The following is a 23,588-nucleotide window of genomic DNA, read 5'->3' on the forward strand; positions in this document are numbered from 1 at the left end:
CTTTTGCTTGTTTTGCACTGACATTGTAATTTTCTTTTCCAATACAGTCATGAAGCAGAGACAAATTGGGGACGAGTTTTGCCAATACAGCTGAAAACACATTCAAATTAAAGCTGGCGGTTGGCAGTTTAGCTTCAAATTGCTGTGCCACCTCACATCTATAGTAATAAGAGGAAGAAAACGGATTATAAATTTACGCCCAGCTGAGGGAAATAAACCAGCGACTTGATGATTATGATGATAATTCAATGTTTTACTGGGACTGTGTGTCTTGTAAGAATAACTGCATCATATTTACCACAGTGCCTTTACCAACATGTCTCATAAAGCACAGGTTAAATGAGTCAGTGGTTTAGTAACACATTCAATATGGCTACCATAACAAACTGCTGATCGATGACAGACTAGTCTCAATTTACTCAATCAATTAGCTGTTGACAGATGAGCTGAATTAATCTGTCAGTGCAGTGTGAACGCAGAAATCAATTTCTCTAATCAGGAGGGCTGAATTATTAATGGGTGAAAGAAATGCTTTTCCTTCCCCTCTCTGACTTGTGGGCAGCAAGACTGTGGTGGTGAGATAAAGAGAGACAGAGAGAACTGAAGCAACAGTGATGAAACAACCATCTGGTCCTAGAGGGACTGTAGATAAATACAGTATGTTCCGCAACATGGCAAACAGGGTTTGCGCACCTGTCCAAAACACATCTAAATCTGGGATTCTTTTTCTCAGTGAGGAATAAATGGATAAAAAAAAAATGTGATCTGACTCAGATTGTCAAATTCTACAATGAGTATGGTTTCTATTCTGACTGCCTCTGAAGTGCAGAGTTGTAAGTGGGTGGCAGCCTTTAGTAGAAACTTACATTTGGAAGTTTTGAATAATCTTTATTATTAAACAACAAGTACAAGTATTGCACAACACTACCTTGCATCTTTTGAAATTTAATAATACTATTTGACATTTTCATTCCGTTTTGTTACACATGTTACAGTTTCGTCTCTGCCTAAAGTGCTATGAACCTTTTTCAACATGATGCTAGTAAATATGTCTATTTATAGAGATTTATAGAGGTGTTATATCAGTTTCCTCACAGCACTGAAACTGAGAGGGTTTAATGACATATCTACGTACAGTCCGATGATAAAAAAGCATAAGAGATAATCTCTTCGCCTGCTATGATCAGGTCCACACAGCGGACATCATGCATCTCATCATGAAGTCTCTAACATCCTTCAAAAGTTTCAACTCATGGAACCCAAGTGGCAAGAAATAACAAGCTCCACTGCTTTGCACTTTTGTGCGATCCTTGCCGCAGTGTGAAAATAATGATCCCATGGGTTTTGGGCTATCAAACCCTGTAGCGTGACAGCATCATTCCATAGGCCAGACACTCATAAAAAAGAATTAGAGTGCAGTTCCTCCTTTTTTCTACTAGTCCCAAAGGCTGCCACTGACCAGGGGCAACACAGTCTCTCTGCACACCACAGGAAGACACTTAGAGGACTGCAACACTCCCTGTTGCCTGTGATACAAGTAAAAAAATAACACAAAATAGCCACGTATGACTTTCATTTTCTTCTGCTACCGACCCTTGTGTGTCTTTAATACAGTGAACTAACTATCCAACTACAAATTAAAATAAAGGCAATTTTTCACTTCCAAATAAACAATGTTTCTCAGTATTAACCCAATGTTTGAAGATTAAGTACCATTAAATATCTGTGTGCGCTGTAAGCCCCATTTTGCTGTTTTATTACAACTGTCAAGGGTTTGCATTTTTCTTTCTGTATATTGTTTCTTACTTGCTAGGGAAAAAAAGTCACATATCTATCATCTGCATGGTTTTTGTTTTGTAGGCTGTTAGTTTTCTGTTTTACTGACTTTGCTTGTCATTGTTTTGTTTTACTTCCGGCTTTGGTCCGTTTCCCATCGTCTCCTCACTAGTTATTTATAAAAATTACTGTTGGGATTATTTTGTAAAGCAACACATTCCTGTGGATTATCTGAAGCTTTTGTGATTCGGTTTTCTTACATAGTCAAAAGCATTTGGCCATGTTCACTTTACATGTACAGGAGCTGCTTGGGCATGAAGCTCACAGTTTTTATGTTGATATTAATGTTGGTGCCAGAGGAGGTTTGGAAGTTTCCAGTTAGTAAATCAGTAGAGTGTTGGCCGTAAACTGACTTGTTGCAATTGTGGCACATATGAATCCAGTGAGAGAGAATGATCCATTCTTTCACAAATGTTTGTAAAGGCATACTGCACAGTTAGAGGTCAAATACTTTGGGCAACAGTGGACCAGATTTGTGCCCCAATATCTTCTCCTGTAGCTTGTGTTTCATACTGCAGTGCAGTGTTGTTACAAATTTCATGGGCTAATCTACCTTATGTAGAACACATATGATAGTGATAATAGAAAACAAAGGAAAAACAAAGTGCATCATGTGAAAAACTGTTAATCATGGCACAACTGTTTTAACTTGTCAAATACAGATGACATTATTTCCAAGAGAATAAAGAAAAATGAAAAAAGACAAAAGAAGAAAATATTAGGAATAAGTATGCAGAGAGGGGATTTTTTAGGCTTTCTGTTTAAAGAACTCCCAGACCTCGTGAGTCATTACCTGACTTTTGAAGATTAACTAACTGCTAAAACGGGAGTAATGAATGGAGAGAAAAAAAATATGTCAGCTGCTGTCAGGCACAGTGTGTCCAGAAGCACCTCTAACTGTATCTGTCAAAGTCTGTGAATGTCAAGTCAATCATAAAGTTTGAACTTTACAAGAAAAAAGTTGTTTGTTTGTACTTTAAACGAAATAAACAGAAGTACATCCAAGTTCAGAGCCTGAAGAAGAAATCTAGCTAACATAACACAGTCAGATTTACAGCCATAAATCATAACATGCACTAGAAACGGTAACCCTAGGCAGCAATAATCTCTGCATTTAAACTAAGTGCAGTTACGGTTACACTGAATACACTGTGGGAGTAAGTGAAAGCATGTCGAACATCAAACATGGAGGAAAGGACCACGGATTAGAGAATAAATCATACATCAGAGGCGATGGTTTTTCTCAGGCCCTGCTGAGTTCAGACAGTATAAAGTTGAGTGTATAGTACACGGTCTAACAGACGTATGCTGAGATTGGCTGCACTCAGACTCCTCCAGGCAATTCTGAATTAAAACAGACAACTCATCATTTGTATAGCACTCCCACTACAACAATAAATCAGTGGGGTAGACAACTGTCTGACCTTTCTCCCCAACTCACCTGTCTAGGTCTTAAAAACATTGTTCACAACTTCACGAACTGCAGATAATTGTCTCCCCTGGGGACATTTATTATTCATTATTTCAAGAATTCTGAACGATTGCTTTGCTGTGTCTTAACAGAAGATCATGAAATGCAGTTAAGGAGGGGAACAACAAGTAACCAGCCATTAGCAAAAAGAGAAAACAATGATTTCTCTGAGAATTTCCTGGGCATCAGTAGACCTGACTTAAATCATCTTCAGCAGGGTAGCTTTTACTTAGTAAGTTTGTCTTTAAAACAGCTGGAGACAAAACACTAGTGGCACAAATTGGTCACTGAGAGTGCAAACTGCATGAGTCACATCTTGTGTTCAGGGTTTATTTAGCATGAAATGCCATTCCTACTTTTGTGAGAGGGTGTTGGGCTTAACACTGAAACAGAACAGAAACAGCCTTTTGTGAGCATCTGGGACAAAAGTGAGACAATAAGGAGAATAATCTGAAAGTAAACAGGCACCTCCTTTTTCTTGCAGATCAGTGGGATGTTTTGTCAACATATAATAAATATTCACACTGTAATCCCTATTTTGGGAGGTCAGTTTCCTTTTATATTCACATTCATGTTCTGATTTTTGTTAAGATGCTCGGGAGCGCTCCACCTGCTGCAGCTGATATAACTTGGCTCATGTCTCTATCCCCTCAGAGGGCCTGCTGCTTTCCTCTGTGTACTGTGCCATTATTCCCCAGAAGTAGGTAATTTATGCAGCCGTTTATCTGGGAGGAAAAGCAGGACAGCGATACAAGGCAAAGGAACTACAGCAGGACAGAGCTGCTCATTGATTTCACAGATGGATTGGTAATGCAGACTGCTTACATGTAATCTAATTTAGGCACCCACAAGCACATACCTTATAGCCTGGTCCTAGCTGATGAATTGCAAATATCTGAGCGGGATTGAGAGCTTCGCTGAACACAAAGACAGCTCCTAGCTGTCCGCAGAACACTCTGTTAGCATCCGCTGTCTCTGAGGACCCAAGGAAGCACTTATCATAACTCTGCAAGAGGGACATAGAAAAAGAGGCAACACCATCAGGGACTAGAAGAAAAAGAAAAAAATATATATATCACACAGCTCTATTACGCAGAGGTCTAAAAGTAAAATGTAAAATATTTGATTTTTCAAATGGGTCCTTCAAAGGTGTTTTATTTTCTATTCCAGCCAAGAAATTCAATTTCGTTTTTCAAAATAACATTCTCTCATGTTGTTTCAGTGTTTACGTTGACAATTCCCTGATGGAAAGAATTTCCTAACGGCCCTGATTTACAAAGACATGAAACCTCTATATAATCTCTGTGGTAGTGAAAAAATGTGCTCTAGTTACATCCAGCACCAAATCGAAGGGCTATTTACAGCGGCAACAGCAAATTGCATAACAAGTGAAGATCTATAAAAGAGGTTCAATGGAAGAATAAAAACATCAGATTAGTTGATAGAGATCTGGTTCTATTTAACCCTGTAAAAATGCTGTTTTCTGTCCAACATGTGTAAGATTTAAAGCAAACAGTCAACCAAAACATTACCACATATATTTATGCTAACTAAGAAATACAGCTTTAGTGGACTGTATTACTTAGAAAGATACAATAATCTATATCTGAGTTGTAGTTAAGAACAGAATAAGGCAATTAAAAAGGATATCTAAAGATGACAGCATTTAACCTTTAAGATTGTAGCCTCAATAGCAAAGAAACAGAAGAAGAAATCAAAATTATACATATAATGCATGTTAGATGTCTTCCAACTAAGTAAAGAAAATTCACTGTCTACAAAACACAGAGCTTTTCAGTAAATATACAGTCCTTAACAAATTTATTTACCACCTGTCAAAATAACAAGAAAACCCAAATATTTTAAAAAAAAATCTGCCAAAATCTTGTTTATAGCTAAAACCTATATTGTTACTTAGACAAAAAAAGTCACAGTTCAGTTCATGTGAATTCATGTTTTTATGCCCTCTGGTCTTCTCAGAAATCAATCAAGCACAACATTCAACCACTAAAACTTTTCTGTTAGTGGGTGTACCCCGCCTTTCTGCCTATGAAAGCTGAGATAGATTCCAGTGACCCTGTTAAGGATAAATGGAAGAGAATGGATGGAAGGACGGGATGCGGGAAAACAACTGTAATTTAGCGTCTTAATAAAAAGTTTTTAAAAGTTTGATTATTTTATCTGCTTTTCTGTAAAACAATCAATTTGAAAATTTGTGGCCAACAACAACAATTACAATTCAGCAAAATAAATATAATATAACAAAATAAAAATATAATTTTTAGTGAAAACTGATGCATAGTGATGGATTAACCATCACAGAAACATTTTGGAAATTACAGAAAATGTTCATTTAGGACAGCTCTGGCTTAAACCACATTGCCAGGTTGTCTAATAAATTTGTTGCTCACTGTATGTGACCAGAGACCTGCTTATGTCTATGGAATACTGCAAATGTTCATGTTTTTCTTCATGTATCGCAACATTTCTTTACAAAAATCACAAATTAAGGCATCTTCATCTAATGTGGTTGAATATTTCATGAACTACACTTGGTTCAAAGCACACCTTTCTAAATGTGTTTCCTCTCTGCAAGTCCAAATGCAACACTAATCATTTCTAAATAACTGTGTGAAATCATCTGAACATACAAATATTCTGTTAGACTGTAAATCACCTTGTTATCACACATTTTAAAAAAGACATCCTCAGTCTAATGGAAGTTATTATTTACACATAAAACAGCTACTGGGTCTCAAAATTGTATTCTGATATCTACTGCAGCACAACCGGGACAAACAGATGTTCAAATAAAGAGTGAAACCCTAGACAGACTTCAGAGGAAAACAGTGAGTTAAAACTCATTTTCTCATTTCATCAATGAGAATTATTGAGGATGTATACATGTTTTACTCCCACAGAGCGCGAGCCATGCGAAACATTGATGTGGCAGCCTTAGTCAGCCTTGTGCCAGGAAGCATTAAAATCACGACAAAACGGCAACAGTGAGAAAAAGTAACAAATAAGGAGGACTTACATCATTTGTGTTGACGTGCCATGCCATGTCTCCATAAGAAACAAGCTGTCCGTTAACATAGCATCTGATTTCACTGTTCCTCCAGCGGCTGTAGATGTGGACTATACTGATCATGTACCACTAAAGGTGAGAAAGAAATCAGATTGAGATTTTAAGAATACAGCATTATGTATTTAGGTCATTAATGTTTCATTTAGTTTATAAAACAACATCACAAATAATTTTAAATGAATCACAAAGTTCAAAAGAACAATGGAAATGAAGCTTGCTACACAATGTTCTCAGATTTACAAAGGAGGAGAGTAAATAATAGATCAGAGGACAGGCCAAAGGGACGCAAGACAGCTCATTTTTATCACACACAAAAGGAAGGTAAATACTGGAGAACTGCAGCCAAAGGGGTGAGAGGGTGCAACAATAAAAAAACAATTTAAAAATTAGCAAGAGGGAGAAAGTTGTTTCTTATTAACTATATGCTAAAAGAGGTAAACATTAATGGTCTGTTATTATATTATTTCACCGCCCATTTCACAAGGTGAAGCTGTTCAATTGCTTGTCAACACAAATCAGCCAGTCATATAGCAGCAACCACCTGAAGTTCAACCCGAGCATCGGAATGGAGACAAAAGTTTATTTAAATCACTTTAAACATGACGTGGTTGCTGGTGTCTGCTGATGTACTGGGATTTCATGACCATTACTAGGATGGTAATGGTTGGGGGTTTCTTTCCACTCTTTGGGTTCCTTAGTACCAACTGAGCATTCACTAAATGTTACACAATACATGATTATTGTTGCTGACCATGTCCATCTCTTTATGACCACAGTATACTCATCTTCTGATTGCTCATTCCAGCAGGATTACATGTTGGGTCACAAACCATCTAAAACTGGTGTCTTGAGCATGATGATGAGTTCACTGTACAAAAAAAATGACCTCTACAACCATCGAATTTCAATCCTTTGGGATGTGGTTGAACACAAGATTGTGGATGTACAACTGGATGAACAACTCTGCAGCAACTGTGTGAAGCTATCACGTCAACGTGTACCAGATTCCTGGGGGAATCATTCAAGCATCTTGTTGAACTGATGCCACAATGACTTAATGCAGTTCTGAAGGAAAAAGTAGTTCCAGCCCTGAAAGCATTAGGTACTAGCAAGGCGAACCTAAAGAAGTGAACAGTGAGTGTATTTATTTATTTGACCATATCAACTGTTCATCTGCTAAAAAAACAAAAACAAACAAACAGTAACTAAAACTTAATTCTTCTAAATTAATTCTCAATTCTTTACATAATAAGAAATAGGAAACTGTAAGCAATAGTAGCAGGAATTGGAAGCAGCAGTTGGAAATGTGGAAAGTGGGACAAAGGCACACCAGGCAGAAGCAAAACAATGTGGATTAAATGATATCAAGTAGAAAAATATATTTTTTCCACCTTTTATTAAGATATATTTTCGGTCTTTTTACTTTTTGTGCCTTTACTTGAGAGTAGGAACATGGCATGTAGCAAAGAGACAGTGACACTGCAGTCCAGGCAATATATGTGGCCTCTTAATTATGAGTTTTTAAAAATGTTAATTCGATGTTGCGTTTTATTAAAAATACTGCAGAACTCCTTTGAATTGGTGTCTGCACTGCTCTTGGACTTGCTCCCCCTGTCAAGCTGCTTGTGCCGATAACAATAAGACGCCCGATGCAGAACTGCGTACCACTATAAAGCACTCAGGCTGCTCATAATATGAACATAGGGTAAGACTGAGACAATCAGTCACAGCAGCAGGAAACAGATTGTCCATCTCCTACAGTACGTGACTATGCTCACTTTTTATTAGTTTGACCCAGGAAGGGCAATGTGAGCAGTCTAATAGAATTACTGCTACTTCACACAAAGGTAAGGACACTTAAAAGAGGACTCCTGGTTATGGGGAAGAATGCAAGCTACCTGTACTTATCCACAGATGTCTGAACTCAAAATCAATTAAAAACTCAATTTACAACAAGTTGTCTTCTACGTTATTCCACAAAACCATACCTGCAGTGTGACACTTGGAATGAGACGAATAGTTGTTCCCAGGTCTTATGTGAAGCCTCTAATTGTTTGACACATGCTTAGAGACAGCTTTCATTCTCTGCAGGGATAGGTAGGCTACACTGACACTTCATGCTAAATTAAGTTTCATATTCTCATCTACATTTACATCCAATTAGACCTGTTAAGACTGCTCAGGGGCTTTAAATACATTCACGTTTATATGGAAACATACACAGCATGACTTATGTGTAGTGATTTGGTGTAACAATAAGTTCAAGACATTAATATAGTATAGAGACAAAGGCAACAAGCACAATTGTCAATTTAAGAAAACGGAACAGGGAATTGCAATTGGGATCAAGAAACAGTTCAAGAGAATTTATTTTTTACCGCCAAGCTTATTAAATCCCCTAATCCACACTGGCATGTTTGTTTGTTTTTTCCTGACAGTACACTGAAAAATAATCATATCAAAAAGAAAGAGTTTCTGCACCCCTGAGCCCATGCAGCCCTTTATTTGTTATACTTTTAGATAATAAAACAACTGCATTGATGCAGAAAAGCTCTTTGCACCTACTGTTTCCGCCACACAGAAGATACACTAGGAATCGATAGAGGGTGGCATGCTGGTGCAGTGGTTAGCACTGTCACCTCACAGCAAGAAGCTTCCTGGTTTGAACGCCAGCTGTGGTCGTTCTCCAGGAGTTTCCTACAGCTACACTGGTTTCCTCCCACAGTTCAAAGACATGCTTGTCAGCTTAATTGGTGATTCTAAATTGGCTATAGATGTGAGGTGGATAAAGCGCTTGAAGTCCATCCATCCATCCATCCATACAAGTACACTGCATTACACTATAATCAAATCTATAAGAGGAAATACACTAAAAACAAGGAATATCATCAACAGACACCGTGTGTATGGACTGTTAGGGTTAGACTTACTTATTTTTACAGCTACTACACATTTTTCCAGTTTTCATCATGAAATATATAAATGTTTTCATCACCACAGACCTTACTAGGAATAGATAGAGTCCATGGGTACAGATAATGTAACTGAAAGAAGTCTAAATAATGATATATGGTCTAGAACAGTGGTGTCCAAACCCAGGCCTAGAGGGCCGGTGTCCTGCAGGTTTTAGATGTGTCCTTGATTTAAATGGCTAAATTACCTCCTCAACATGTCTTGAAGTTCTCCAGAGGCCTGGTAATAAACTAATCATTTGATTCAGGTGTGTTGACCCAGGGTAAGATCTAAAACCTGCAGGACACCGGCCCTCGAGTCCTGGAGTCGGCCAAGCCTGGTCTAGAACACTTGGAGCAGAAACAAACCAAAAGTGCTCTTACCTTCCTGGGCTGAAAATCATACTTCACACAATGCTGAAACCCTTTTCCTTTGGACTTGAGAGATGTGATGATCAAGCAGTTACCAACAAAATGTGCAGAGTAGCCGATGCCCTTGCTGGTGCGAAAGCTGCAGAAAGAGATATTCACACAGTAAATCATGAGCTGGCAAACTTGACAGGGTAACCCAAATGTACTTAGCCACAAACAGAAAAAAATATATATATATTTTTAAAGCAACAAAAGCAGAACTTTTTGACTAGCAAATTATGCAGTCCAATTTCTTTATTTTTTCATCCTTTCAACTTCATTCGTATGTTTCCTCCTTAAGGCACCAAACAAAGAAAAAGAAATTAAGAAAACGGTGGCTTTGCACTGCATAATAAGTTTGTGGTCACGCTATTTTAAATACCTTGCACTGTGCGGCCAGAAAGCAATTTACAAAAGTAACTGACAAATAACTCATAAGAGAATTGTGATATTATACCTCAAGAATCACAAGAGCAAAGTAGCTGTAGTTATTTGTTCAGCTATATAGTGAATGGATTTAAACAAACAGAAAAGCGAGACTATGCTTTGACAACGTTCTCAATGGCAAATCGCTCCACTCTGATGATCCTGCCTTCCTGGTAAAAGATATATTACAGAAGCACTGAGGAAATTCAACTTGTAAACAATAAGAACCGACCCTATACAGCCCACACTATGTACACGCACAAACAACCTTGCAATAGAACAATAGTTCTCCACTCGTAGCCTGCTTGGAATGAACATCTTTTTCATTGCTGACACGCAATACACTTTCACAATCCTCAGGTCTATATTAGTCTTCCATCTACAAAGACACACTCCACCACACCACCATCTAAGACAAACCGACCTCTTTGTCAAGGCAGATAAAGAGGATACAGGCCTCTGCAACGCAGGGCTGGATGCAGAGCTAGAGAAATATATGACCCACACACGGATACCGCTGAGGCAGCCAAGACACAGTGGACACACTCCTTTCTAAAGATACAATTCTTTTTGTTGTCTACATGCCCTACCAGTGAGCTGTGAGGCATTCAGAGCAAAGCATAAACAGGATTAGTTTGGCATATCTCACCTTTTTGTGGGACTGTACCAGTGCTGAATACAAACATGATTGGACAAATGCAAACATCACAGCTTAGCCATTTTTTTTCCCTTTTTGATGTTGTACATCTGACAAACACAGAACAAGTCTCTCCAAGGTGAACAGACTCTTTCATTCACACTGAACTACCTATTGGGCAATTAGTCTTCTCTCGGACTTTTCATCTTTATTATTAGCTCGCTCTCCTACTACAATTCTTTTATATGTCGCTTTTGTATTTTTCTCCCAGAGTTCCTCTAATAAACAGAGCAGCCAAACATCACTGCACGTCTAGGTTATTGACTTTAGCACTAATTACTCACAAGCTCCTTCCTGGAAGGGCTGCTACGTGAGCCTTATGTGGCAGATATTCAAAACTAAATTAATACCTCCATAGCGTCTCCCAGAGCGGCAATTCACCACTGGAGTCGACAGTTGTGTAGCCGCTGTAGTTCATGGCTCCGTGGGTTTTAATCTCAATAATCTCACCTAATTCCCTATTCTTATTATAATTCGTGAATATTATCTGGCAAAAATGAAGCCCTTTTCACAAACCACATTACATAAGAGCTGCCAGTGTGTAAAAAACTGTCTGTAAAACTAGTTTAACCTTGAAAAACAAGTTGCAGTCATAATCTACTTAGACGAGAAAATCACTGTAGGTCACAGCATATCAGACACCATACTGCTTTGTCAATAAAACTGCTTGTAGCTTTATAGGCCTCTGCAGAGAGGGTATGATTTCTAATACAAAGCTAAAGCAATTAGAATGATGGAAAACTGGAAAGCGCAATTCACTTCTCTTTGGCGTCATAACTTGGCCTTACAGCACCTATGAGAGGGATGGGCGTGTACTGAGGACATTGGAAAAAGGAGTAAAAGCATAAGTTAGTGTGTACTCACCAGTAGAGATATGGTTTGTCCTTGTCCACGTTGATGTTATTTAAGGGATCCATTCTGAACCAGGTATTAAATGTAAACCCATTTTGATAAGGCCACTTAGCAATAGGAGGTAAAGCAATTGCCTAAAACAAAAAACAAACAGAAAAGATAGCAAAGGACAAATTCATGCACCATCAGAGATAGCTCCTTAAAATTATGTTCCCCTACTGCTATCGCTGAGTTACATGACAGGGTAAGCTAAATTATACAGACTAGTATGCACCTAAGCTTTATTCTTGTTTGCGTTGAAGAAAATAGGGGCAGTATATAAATTGAAGATAAATACTGGACTGGCTGCATAAAGTTTAACCAACTTTTGCAGCTTCCCTGCAATGCACAGGTCCTGCTCTACTATACAAATGTTATTTTAGTCCATTGTTAGATGGCATAGTGACATCATAATATATAATATACAGTATATCTGAATATTCAGATTTTTTGGCTATACATTTGATGTAGTTACTGTTGTGAAGTTAAAATGACACAATGACTCATAAGGTGTTACCGGTTCATAAATGCTACATATGGGTCATTTTAGTCCATTGGTAGGTGGTTGCTGGACACTATGATAGCATTATAATATCTGATTTGTATAAGACGCTTCAGGGGCCTTAGATGTACCTCTTTGTGCCAGTTTTGGCTGCTGAACGAGTTCTCGTGTAGGAGGAGTTCACACACAGAGAGCGACTGGTGTATTATAGTAGCATAATATGCTACTATACTATACCATATGAATTAAAATTAAACATAAATATATAAATCAGTAATGTAAATTAAAATGTTCATAATTTCACCTACAAAAAAAATACAAAAAGAATATCCCTGAATCCATACTTTCATTCCATTTTTGAGACTAACATAAAGGAAAGTCTTTATTTTAATTATCCAAATATGTACCTCCACTTAAATATTGATGTTTAATAATTGCTCTGGAACTGTCGTCCATAGCGTTAGGTGTTGGCATAATTCTCATGCAGACTACATTATCAGCACATGTGTTCAGCCTCTTTGACATAAATCTGCTTGAGTTCCACTTTTATTTGAGTGAATTTGCAATTAATCTCAAAGACTTTCGGGAGTTTAGTTTAAAATAACTTTTAAACCATCAGTTAAAAAAAACAAACAAACATTTAATGACATCACTGTGACACCTCATTTACTTGCTTTAATCAGCATCATGCAATATGTTGATTAAAAATCCAGCAAACCAGAAAAAAAAAAACATCAACAAGGCTTTTGATCTTGCAAAGCCTTAATGAGGAAAAGGCACAGTATGGTATATTCCACATTATAGAAAGTGTATTGCCCACTATGCAGACCAAAAAGTACCTGAGATGCAGTTTGTGTATGTGGATACACCTCCCCTTATTCCCCCTTTCTTAACAGAACCCTTTGTTGCCTGTGTAATCTTTGATTTTAAGGTTCATTTGCATCTTTTTATTGCATTTTCACACTGTGCATGCAAAAAAAGTTCATGCTTGCAATGCATGTATGAAAACTGCTTCATGGCAGAATGTACAATCTGAAAGCTTACTGCTGCGCTGCGACCAGGAAAGTTGAAGAAGGCATCCGGACCGTGTCTCTGAGGCATCTGATTGAGCACCGACAACATTTTGACTGCATGCTTCGGCTGCACAGGTGGCAAAGATAAAAAGGGTATAGATAAGACAGCAAGGCTTTCTCTGTGGCTGGCTGGACAGCAGACATTCAATAGCTTTTCAGTTACTTCATCCAATCATTCGACAGTAAGTCAATTACAGAACAAGCCACAGACCGATCAGTGTTGATGGGTTTCTTGAGGCGACTCCAGTGACAGTGTCAAACAATCACACACATGTACAGCTCGTCCTGGTATTACTCACCCAGAGGCCTCCTTCTCCTCGTAACATGCTGAAGAGCATTTTTAGTTCCCTCACTGTGATGCTGTAGCTGGCCAGTACTCCCAACATATCCACTAGCAAATCTTTAAAGACAAAGATAACATAAACACATCACATGCAGCTGCACTTTGCTGATATTATAATTCATCCACGCTGGAGGTTTTCCTGGAGTTTCTCATGGGGAAAAGTATTCATATGACTGAACATCTGAGATAATGGAAACAGTTTTACTTTAGATTACAGTTCATTGTCCGTGAAATTCTTATATTTAACACAGAAAAGCCGAAATTGCATGGAGAATGACTTGGAACACTGCAGCGAAAATGCATTTTAATTTCATCATCTGAAGCATAATTTAGAAGTAAGATGGGGTACGGGTGTAATTTGCACAGCCCAGCATGTCAGTGACAATGACTTCAGTACACAAAACCGCAGTGACAAAAAACTCATCTCTAACATTAATCTTCAAAGACTGAGGGGTTCTGAGCTCAGTTGTTTCTACATCCTTGTGTGTCTATTTCTACCTGAAGGTATTATCAAAAAGATATAATATAATCCTGGTACCACATTTTAATTACGTCTGTATTTTATTCGAAGCTCTGCAACAAAAAAACCCCAAAACTTTAGTTTCTAACCAATACATGTAAAATATTGCAGGATAAGTAAACAGTAAAATACAGTAGTTTATATTTAATATTAAGTGCTTTTGTGAAACGAGAATACATGTGCGTGAATGCAATGGAGTGAACAGTAGTGAAGGCAGATGAGTTTAAATACCAGGGATCAAACATCCAGGTACAGTGCAGGTACAGTGAAGTGGGCAAAGATGAGTTTCAGGGGTTAGTTGTGACAGAAGTATAGCAGCGAGAATGAAAAAGGAGGTTTATAAGACTATAGCGAGATCTGTTATGAGGTATGGTTTGGAGGCGGTGGCATTGACAAAAAGATTGGGAAAGAAGGTGGAAGCAGCTAAGACTTTCAGTGTGAATGACCAGGAGAGACATTCCCTCTTTTATACTATGTAAGATAAAGTATATTAGGAGGAGACAAAGTTAGAGAAGTAAGGCTAATGTGGTTTGGACATGTGAAGAAAAGGGACAAAGGATGTTGAATATGGAGCTCCCAGAGAGTAGGCAAAGAGGAAGATCACAGGCAAGATGATTCATGGATGTAGTGAAAGAGGACATGCAAACGGGGATAGGGTGAGATGGAGGCAGATGATCAACTGTGGCAACCCAGTTCAAGGCTATTGTGACTTTTCCCAAAAACTGATGTGTCAAAAGAATTGTGTGGATTTGCTAAATTACTGAACAAAATCTAATCCCCATACACACTTAATTTCCTTCATATTTTCAATGAGAATCATCAAGTACACTGTTGTCTTCACTACTTGGTTTTGAAGAAATTTGTTGATGTTTTTACATTTTTTAATCATGTTACTATAGAACTGTTTTGGATAAAATTTAGGGCTAAGTCGCCTTTTTTTTTTTAACGAAAACCTTCAGCAAAAAGTACAGAGAAATTGTCTTTTTGACTGAAGCTAAATCCTAACAGGCATTCTTAAGTACTTTCTAGATATAAACATCATATTCATTACCATCAATTCATCTGAAAAAAAACAACAACAACAAAGAAAACCCCAAACAAAATACACATACTACGTCTACTACAGGCAAAAAATGAAGACAGAATCATATCGTTATCGTACCTGCAATCATGTCATCCACTGAGCTCATTTTCAGCAACACCTGCTGGATAAGGCCCACTTCAGTGCTCGTTTGCAGATTTCGAACACTTTTTCGAAGGACCGCGGTAAACATGCTCCAGATTTCAGCCTGGCAGGTGATGTCACAGTGCTCCAGCAGCTCCACCAGGCAGCTGATGCTTTCCGCATCTTGGATAATGAAGTTGGTCTCCAGATCAAACTCACCACCCACCAACTGCAAAATAAGGTGAGACAGAAGGAAAATGTGTGAAGAGATTGAATTTTTATGCCTTTCACATTCTGCTTAAGATGTAGTTTATTCTATGTTAATGTAATGGTCCAGCAAGTAGCAACCTTTATTAAATTTATACACTGGACACTACTGTTTGACCCAGCTTTCAACCCTCCCCCCCCACACACACCTTTTTTTTTTTTTCCCTAGGGGGGGAATTAACTAATAGGATCCTTTCATAAATGTTACACTTCACTACACTGATGGTTAGGGCTAGAACTGGAAAGAGAAAGTGAAAATCTTTTTCCTTCTACAAGATTTCGATCAGAATTTAAGCACCCATGAAAATAGAGCTGGCATACAACAAAATAAAAGGAGAAGGCAGATGGAGCCACTATAACTATACTGCTCCATTTAAAACACAATTGATAATCACTATTAAGAAAGTAGAAAAGTGCAATCGATAATGCAGTTCTTCGAGACCAAAAAGCATGAAATTAGCCCTTTAAAAAAGGGCATGGTATTTATGGAGTGTGTTGTCAACAACCTGCTGGTGGGCATCAAAGCAAGCAGGTGGAAAATGGACCTAGATACCCAATGCACATTACTGTGACTGACAGGTAATAGCTAGGTGAGAGCAAAAGCTGCCTAAAGTAGCAGAGAAAGACTAGTCCATGGAGGTATAAATAAGGCCTCACCTCAATCATCATCATCAGATCTTGGCACAATTACATTACAATGATGTGTGCTTCAGGGCTGCTAGGACTTCAAGTTCTGAATGACAGTCTTTGCTCCGAGTGCAGATAAAATAAAATATAGAAAAACCCTGCACAATAATGTACATATTCTCCCTCATCAGACACAGTCTGGCTGAGGTTCGAGGCTAAAAGTTATCTTTATTGGCCCACTTTGAGTTATTTGTGTTGCAACAAGAGTTCACATAATAGCTTTACACACAAAACAACAAGAACATCCACATTTATTACAAAATAATTGCAGGAAATGGAAAAATTCATAATGGGAACATTCATACGTTATGCTATTTGGTATTATGTACATAAAAGGGACTCAATATATAAGAGTCAGTCCTTACAGTCCTCCTATCAAGCATCATCAAACAATGACCTGAGAGCAATGTTAACTTTCCTACAGAGCAGATGGTTCAGGCAGTCTTTTATGTCAATAGACTTCCTAAGGAAACGTTTGCTATAAATGACCAAAAGCTTACCCATGACATCTTATTGGTTGTGCTTTGTTGCCATCTCCCCACATTTAACAGCTGTTGCACATGTGGAGATCATAGAACTATAAATGGTAGAATAATTCTTAACATTAAAAAAATGAAATAAAATCACTTGTCAACATATTTAGAAAACCATTCTCAAACCAGACCTCTTCATCGGTCGATCAGTCTCTTGACAAAAAACAGAGACATTGATCAGTGAGATGCTAACACAGCTTGAAAATACAGGTGGTGGTGGTGGTGGTGGGGGGGGCAAGGTGAGGTATAATTCAATTCAATGGCCAAAATGCACAGACGATTCTATAAACTCTATAAGCCCAAACAAGCTGTAACACGTCTGTGTAAGTCTAGATCCAGGTTAACTGGTTTTGGACATTAACAGACTGATGGAAAGCTTAGGTCACCATTTCATAGAAGTGATTTTTCTAAATGATGCTCAGTTGGTACACCATTACACCAGCAAAATCATTATAGATCCATGCTTTCATGTTGTCAATTCTGACCATACCATCCAAGAAAGCAAAGACCTATCAGACCAAGCCACGTATTTCCAGTCTTCTATTGCTCAGTTTTGGTGACCTTGTGCAAACTGTAGCCTCAGTTTCCTGTTGTTAGCTGACAGCAGTGGCACATGGTGCAGCCTTCTGCTTCAAGGCTTTAGTGCATTCAGAGATGCTCTTCTGCATAACTTGTTTGTAACCAGGGGTTATTTGAGTGATTGCTCCTAACAGCTCGAAGCAGTTTGAAAGATGGTTCAGGGGAAAGTTCTTCTCTATTCTGATGGACAATGTGAACTCTGACACATTATTTTGACTATGTTTTCGTGCCTAAATGCATTGATTTGCTACCATGTGATTGGCTGGTTAGATACGTTTTGTTCAGGTTAATTAAATAAGTGTACCTAATGAAGTGGTGAGTGTAATAATACAAAGAAAAAAAACTGGCATTATGCTTAATCATATATGATGTCAACAGATATTGTATTGAGAAAATTTAACAGTTCAGTCTATGCAGCACCTGCCATGTTCCCTTCTTTTATGAACTGTGACTGTGTCTTTACAGCATGAGGTTTACCCAAGATCACAATGCATTTATGTGATTTTTAATGTGTGGTTGTTTGAGGCATAAAGAATAACAATATATCAAAAGATTGATGATGAAAGCAACTTCCTGCAATTCAAATGCTGTCAAAGGTTGTCAGTAAATTATTATCAGACAAAAGACTCCTTTTTTAGTCGCTATGATGTTCGTCATCCACGAGCATATGCAATAAGAGGGAAAAGAGCCATAAAATCTAGACTAAACCTCATAATTCTTAAGTGCAATTGCCATTAATCACACTATTCACAGGCACGTCACAATCCCGAGAAGTGAAGTAATTGCAGGTTTGGTTCCTCAGAATAATTTTCACCCATTATCTTACAAGAAGCACATAAAGACATTGAATCACTGATTACACACTGAACAGGTGGACAGCACAGCGTATCTCAGCCATATAAAAATTCAATTCAACATCAATGCACAGTTTGAACACTGCTTAGCTTCAGATGCAAACCCCATAATCAGTGTAAATGACCAAGCTTAGAAGGAAATGCTGCAGAAAACATAAAATTGCAACAAACTGTTGCTAAAAAGCAAAACCAAACTAGTATTACTATTCCACATAAAACAAGCAGTTACATCAAGTGAGTAAGGAAAATGTCCTGCTTGCAAACACGGCAAGATGCACACAACACAGCTGAAGTGAAAAACACGGAAAACAAAGGGAGTACAGACAGCAAAGATTTGTGGTAAATTACAGCAAGTCATCCTCTACAGTTGTGTTTGATATGTCCCTATTCAGCTTCTGAAAAGGTCAGGTGATTCTTTGTTGGAGACTTGACATGGGTGGACAGCAAAATTACTGGTTTGTACTGAGATGATGCTTTTGGTGTTTGCTCCTAAGACCAATTGTAGTTTCCACTGTCATTCAAAGGCTTGCTATCATGGAAAAACCGACTATAACTGGCCCCTAAAAAATGTATTTCCTTAGGCTTAGATGGTGTAAAAGAACTTCTGGGCCTGGCTGTGATGATGGAAAACCTGCCAAAAGAGCTCTACACTACATTAATTAGACCTTCTTGGAAGAGTAGCTAGATAGATCCCGCTCCTATATTAAATGGTTATCTTAGCCTCCCTGGAGTTTTCTTAATGATAGCAAAATTGACAGCAGGAGCAGAAAATATTCTCCTCGGAACACCAGCCTGAACACCATGGGGGGTAATAAACAGGAAACAAACTGCAGTTGCTCGTCACCTGGTTAGCAGAGAAGATGATGGTCCCAGCATAACCAGTAGTAGTGAGGCAACCATAAACAAAGATAAAAGCCGAAACATCTTTCAAGAAAGATGACCTCAAAGGAAGGATTCACCTTTCAGCATGACAATGACCTTTCGACACATAGCAAAGACAGTGCTACAGATGCTACGTGATATGTGTCTTAATGCCCAGTGATCAAGACACCAGCTATGGTCTGAAGGTGAATTTGCTTGAAAATCTTTGGAGAGGCCTGAAGGTTGTTTTCTCCAATAAATCCATCCGGTCTGTCAGGGGTTGTCACAAAAGACTAACACAAACGAGACAAAAAGTGTGATAGACGGAAGAGCATGTTGTGCTCATAAGTCAAGAAAAAGTGTCTTAAGTAATTAAGGCACTTCAAGGCATGTCCACTACACCAATGAATGAAAGAAAATGTCATGTCTAAAGTTTCCTATAGAGTGAAATGAAAGCATAACACTTCTAATAGCTCCTTCCAATGATCACTGTTAAGTCTCTAATGCTGTCCAATACCATCTAAAATGATAGCTAATGCAATCTATAATACTGTGTGCACTGCTTAAAGACCTGAAGAGGCAAAAATAATGAGATAATTGATGTAGGTAGGATTATTAAGACAGATACCAATATGATACTTGGTGATTTAAAAATCCTTTTTCTCCCCCAGAGAAACAGGATACACAGATTTTCCTAACATGTGTAGGTCTTTATGAGTCCTTAGTAAGATGTGGCATTGCAGTTTAAAAATAATCATGTTTTACTGTTGCAACCAGTTGTGTTCTAGTTTTTCACTCTGTTTATAATAATAATAATAATGGATTGGATTTATATAGCGCTTTTCAAGGCACCCAAAGCGCTTTACAATACCACTATTCATTCACTCTCACATTCACACACTGGTGGAGGCAAACTACAGTTGTAGCCACAGCTGCCCTGGGGCAGACTGACAGAAGCGAGGCTGCCATATTGCGCCATCGGCCCCTCTGGCCAACACCAGTAGGCATGTTTGAGTCTGTTCTGCGTCAAATCTGTTACATGCAATCTGTTTCTGATAATACAGCGACCCTAACTTTATTAATTTGTCACAAATTACATACCCGTTGCAATCAACATAGAGAGAATTTCACATTTAACTATTTCACTAGCTGGGTCCCCGTCCTCATTTTAGGTTTGACAGCATTTTAATAGGTAAAAGTGAATGCTTTGACATGAATTGAGCTGTGGTTTGGGGAAGGCCTCGATAGGGGCCTGGCAGATCCCACGCATTAAATAGAAATGAAAAGTTAAAGAATTGAGAACAAGGAGGGAGGGAGGGTGGGACACGTAAACGAGAATGAACAGCTTGCAGAAGTGGGGGAACCAATGTAGATGACAACAGGAAGGAGAGTGTTTGGAGGCGTGGTCCTGCTCCTGAAATTCCGATACATAATCTCCAATACATTTGTGCTCAGCAACCTTCCTGTTCAACCTTTCTGACTTCTCCACTTTACAGTCGATTGTGGAATATGTAAGAGGAAAGAAATTTAATTAACTGACTTGTTGCAACAATGGAAACCTGTTACCATAGTCAAATTCAGTGAGCTCTGTAGAAAGGACCCATTCTTGTAGTCATCAAAGCAGTCTGCATGGCAAAGGGACTGAAAACACCTGAATACTTTTGCCCATATAGTGTTGCTTTAAAGGACCCATCTAAAACATTATTATATAAGGAAACAGAGAGAGGATGTGACTGTACTCTAATTTATTTTGCAACTGTCTTTCTGCCCCTGATGATTCCCAATGATAGAGCACTGGTAGCTTTGTTTTGTTTTGTTTACCATATTTAAACCCAAGGGTGTCTGAGTGTGCTGGTGAGACTGAGCTCCTCTGCCAAATCCTTTCCCACTGACACTCAACGATCGCTAATCTGCACTGTCAAACTCCAGCTTTGTAAAAGACAACCATCAAAAATTCAGACACAATTACATCATCAAACTGAAAGAAACTGGTTAAGTTAACTATATGTCAAAAAAGCAAGCCAGTGGCTTTAGTGGTTTAAAGAGTCTATGAATTTATTGAATCATTAAAGCCCTGTTAAAAAACAGTGTTATAAATAAGAAGATTCAAGGTTGCTAAAGGTGGTTAATATCAGTCTGGCTATGGGAAATTACATCTAAACTTCCATCAGTATGAATATGGGGGGGAAAAAAGACAAATGGTGTTCTGCACTCTTTAAGCCTTATTTCAAGTCTTATCTTGAGATGTGATCAGATATCGTTGTAAAGCTGAACTGTCAGTCAGGGTTGTACACCTAATCACAGTTGCCACTGACATAGTGATTTCACACTTAGCTACATTTATGAAAAAAATACTAAAAGGTATGCTGTCTTTATAGGAAAGAGGTTAAATAAAATTATTTAAAGCAATAGGTTTAAAAAAACAAAAAACTATTACAGGCACCAACTTTTTTCAGACATTTTATTTATCCAAAAGGGAAAAATAATAATGTTTCTGATTTCTGTATGTGTCCTTTGGAGGATCCAAATAATGTCACTTTTAATCACATGCTCCTTTCTGCCGCTTCGTCTCACTAAAGGGAAGATTCTAAGAAAGGATGGGCTCCATCTGAAGACTTTTAGGTGTTTGAGTGTTAAGGTCTGTCTTGCAGTTCTGAGTCAGAATATCAAGTTTCATCTTTAGTATTTATTATAGTCTCTGTGCAACTACCAACCTGTATTCACTTTGTTTTCACTCAAATACAAACTTAAATGGAACTGAATCATTTGACATTTCTTTGAAAGTGCCATGGTTCAACATCAAAGAGGCATAAATGTTCTGCATAGTGCGAGAGCACTGGATTGCAGAGAAACACACAGACACATGTACGTCCACCTGTACAGAAAGTCTTAGTCATATGGAAGCCTGGTATAATTGAGAGAAGAAAACTCCGCAGCCAACAATTCACAAGTACCCATTGTGCTTAAAAATCAGGGTTTTGCAGATAGTCATTTACCTATTCTCAGGGGAAGGGCCAATGGAAGGGGAAAACCTGCTTCCTGTAGCTATGGCTAAACATATAATTTCAATTAAGAATATCTGCCTGGGACTATTAAGATGCCCAGCAGCTCAGTGCAGCGCCAGGTCGATGGGTTGAAAAAAAATAAAAACGAGAGGAAGCTTATGAAAACACTACAATGTGAGTCGGGAGAGCAACACCACCTTAATTAGGCTCTAACTCGTATGGATGCAGCTCAGGCTGTCAGATGTCAGGATGGTGAGTGACAGCTAGCTATTTTCACTATACAGCGCCTCAAAATCAAGAGAAAGACTTTCCATTCACAAACCAGAGGTGAAGTAAGGAGTAGTAATAATGTCTCTCAGTCACTCAAGCACACTGGCGCATCACTAAGCTGCTCACCACCATATATGCAATCAGTAATTCCATCTGGCTGACTTGCATAGACTGATATTCCTATTAAATTACAAATAACCCAGCAGAGATTGTTGTGCCACCCATTCACTTTCTTAACCACTTATGGATTGCAGGGTCATAATGGAACTGGAGCCTATCCCACCTGTGAATGGGCAAAAGGTGGGGAGCATCATGGACAGATTGTCAGTCTATCATAGGGAACACAGAGTAACAGACAATCATTCATGCTATCATGCACACCTTTTTAGGATCACCAGTAAATCAACATGCATGCCTTTGGACTGTGGGACAAAGCCAGAGTTCACACAAGCATGACGACACAAGGCAAACTCCATAAAGTTAAGAAGTTTGTACGTTTTTTACTGTAATGGGATGATGGGATATGCAGTCCACCAAGTAGGTATTTATTTTACTTGGTAGCATGGCTAAAAATTTGAAAGCAATTAAGGTGTCCGTTACTTACCCCAGTGGACACTCTCTTTTAGTGCGACAGGGTTATATGAACTTCAATTAAATACCTTTAAATAACTTTTTTCCATCAAACAACTTGTGTGTCATTGCCATGAGACACAGTATTAAGAGTTACATCTGAGCCCTCGACAATCCCCCCACTTTCAACTACTTCTGATTAGGCCAGGGCTAGAGGCTTACTGTCGCCATGGTGACAGGCAGCAATGACTGGACTTGAGACAGTTTCCAAGGGAAGTCTATAGTGGCCACTAAATTGGGTGAAAATAAATAGAAGTGATGTCCTATTTACAAAGACTGCTGCAGTGACGGAGTCGCTTGAAAGCAGATGTGGAGAGTACAAATATCCTCCCTGATATTTTTAAATTGATAAAATGAGAAGTGCCCCTGGTTTAAAGACAGATTTATGCAGTCTTCAAGATCACACAGATACTGTCCATTCTGTTAATAAAATTGGTTACCATTGTATTTATCCCTAAAAAATTAACTGGGTCCTTCATAATCATATATATATATATATATATAGGGTGCAACAATACACAAAATTCA

At 38.3% G+C, this 23,588-nt stretch overlaps 1 protein-coding gene across 4 annotated transcripts in view; it reads right to left on the reverse strand.

Annotated features, from left to right (window-relative positions):
• The window catches only part of nbeab (neurobeachin b), a 199,255-nt gene that overhangs the window by 136,550 nt on the left and 39,117 nt on the right, over nucleotides 1–23,588 (reverse strand). For all 4 annotated transcript variants that reach the window (XM_013911568.1, XM_013911567.1, XM_013911566.1 and 1 more), the window contains exons 2-8: nucleotides 15,372–15,603; nucleotides 13,646–13,746; nucleotides 13,318–13,413; nucleotides 11,745–11,866; nucleotides 9,731–9,857; nucleotides 6,345–6,464; nucleotides 4,167–4,313 (exon numbers count right to left, since the gene is read on the reverse strand). In XM_013911568.1, coding sequence (XP_013767022.1) covers nucleotides 4,167–4,313; nucleotides 6,345–6,464; nucleotides 9,731–9,857; nucleotides 11,745–11,866; nucleotides 13,318–13,413; nucleotides 13,646–13,746; nucleotides 15,372–15,603 — 945 coding nt within the window. The remainder of the gene's footprint in view (nucleotides 1–4,166; nucleotides 4,314–6,344; nucleotides 6,465–9,730; nucleotides 9,858–11,744; nucleotides 11,867–13,317; nucleotides 13,414–13,645; nucleotides 13,747–15,371; nucleotides 15,604–23,588) is intronic.

The sequence above is a fragment of the Pundamilia nyererei genome, unplaced genomic scaffold (genome assembly GCF_000239375.1).
Source record: "Pundamilia nyererei isolate P.nyererei 1_Seehausen unplaced genomic scaffold, PunNye1.0 scaffold00066, whole genome shotgun sequence".
NCBI lineage: Eukaryota > Metazoa > Chordata > Actinopteri > Cichliformes > Cichlidae > Pundamilia > Pundamilia nyererei.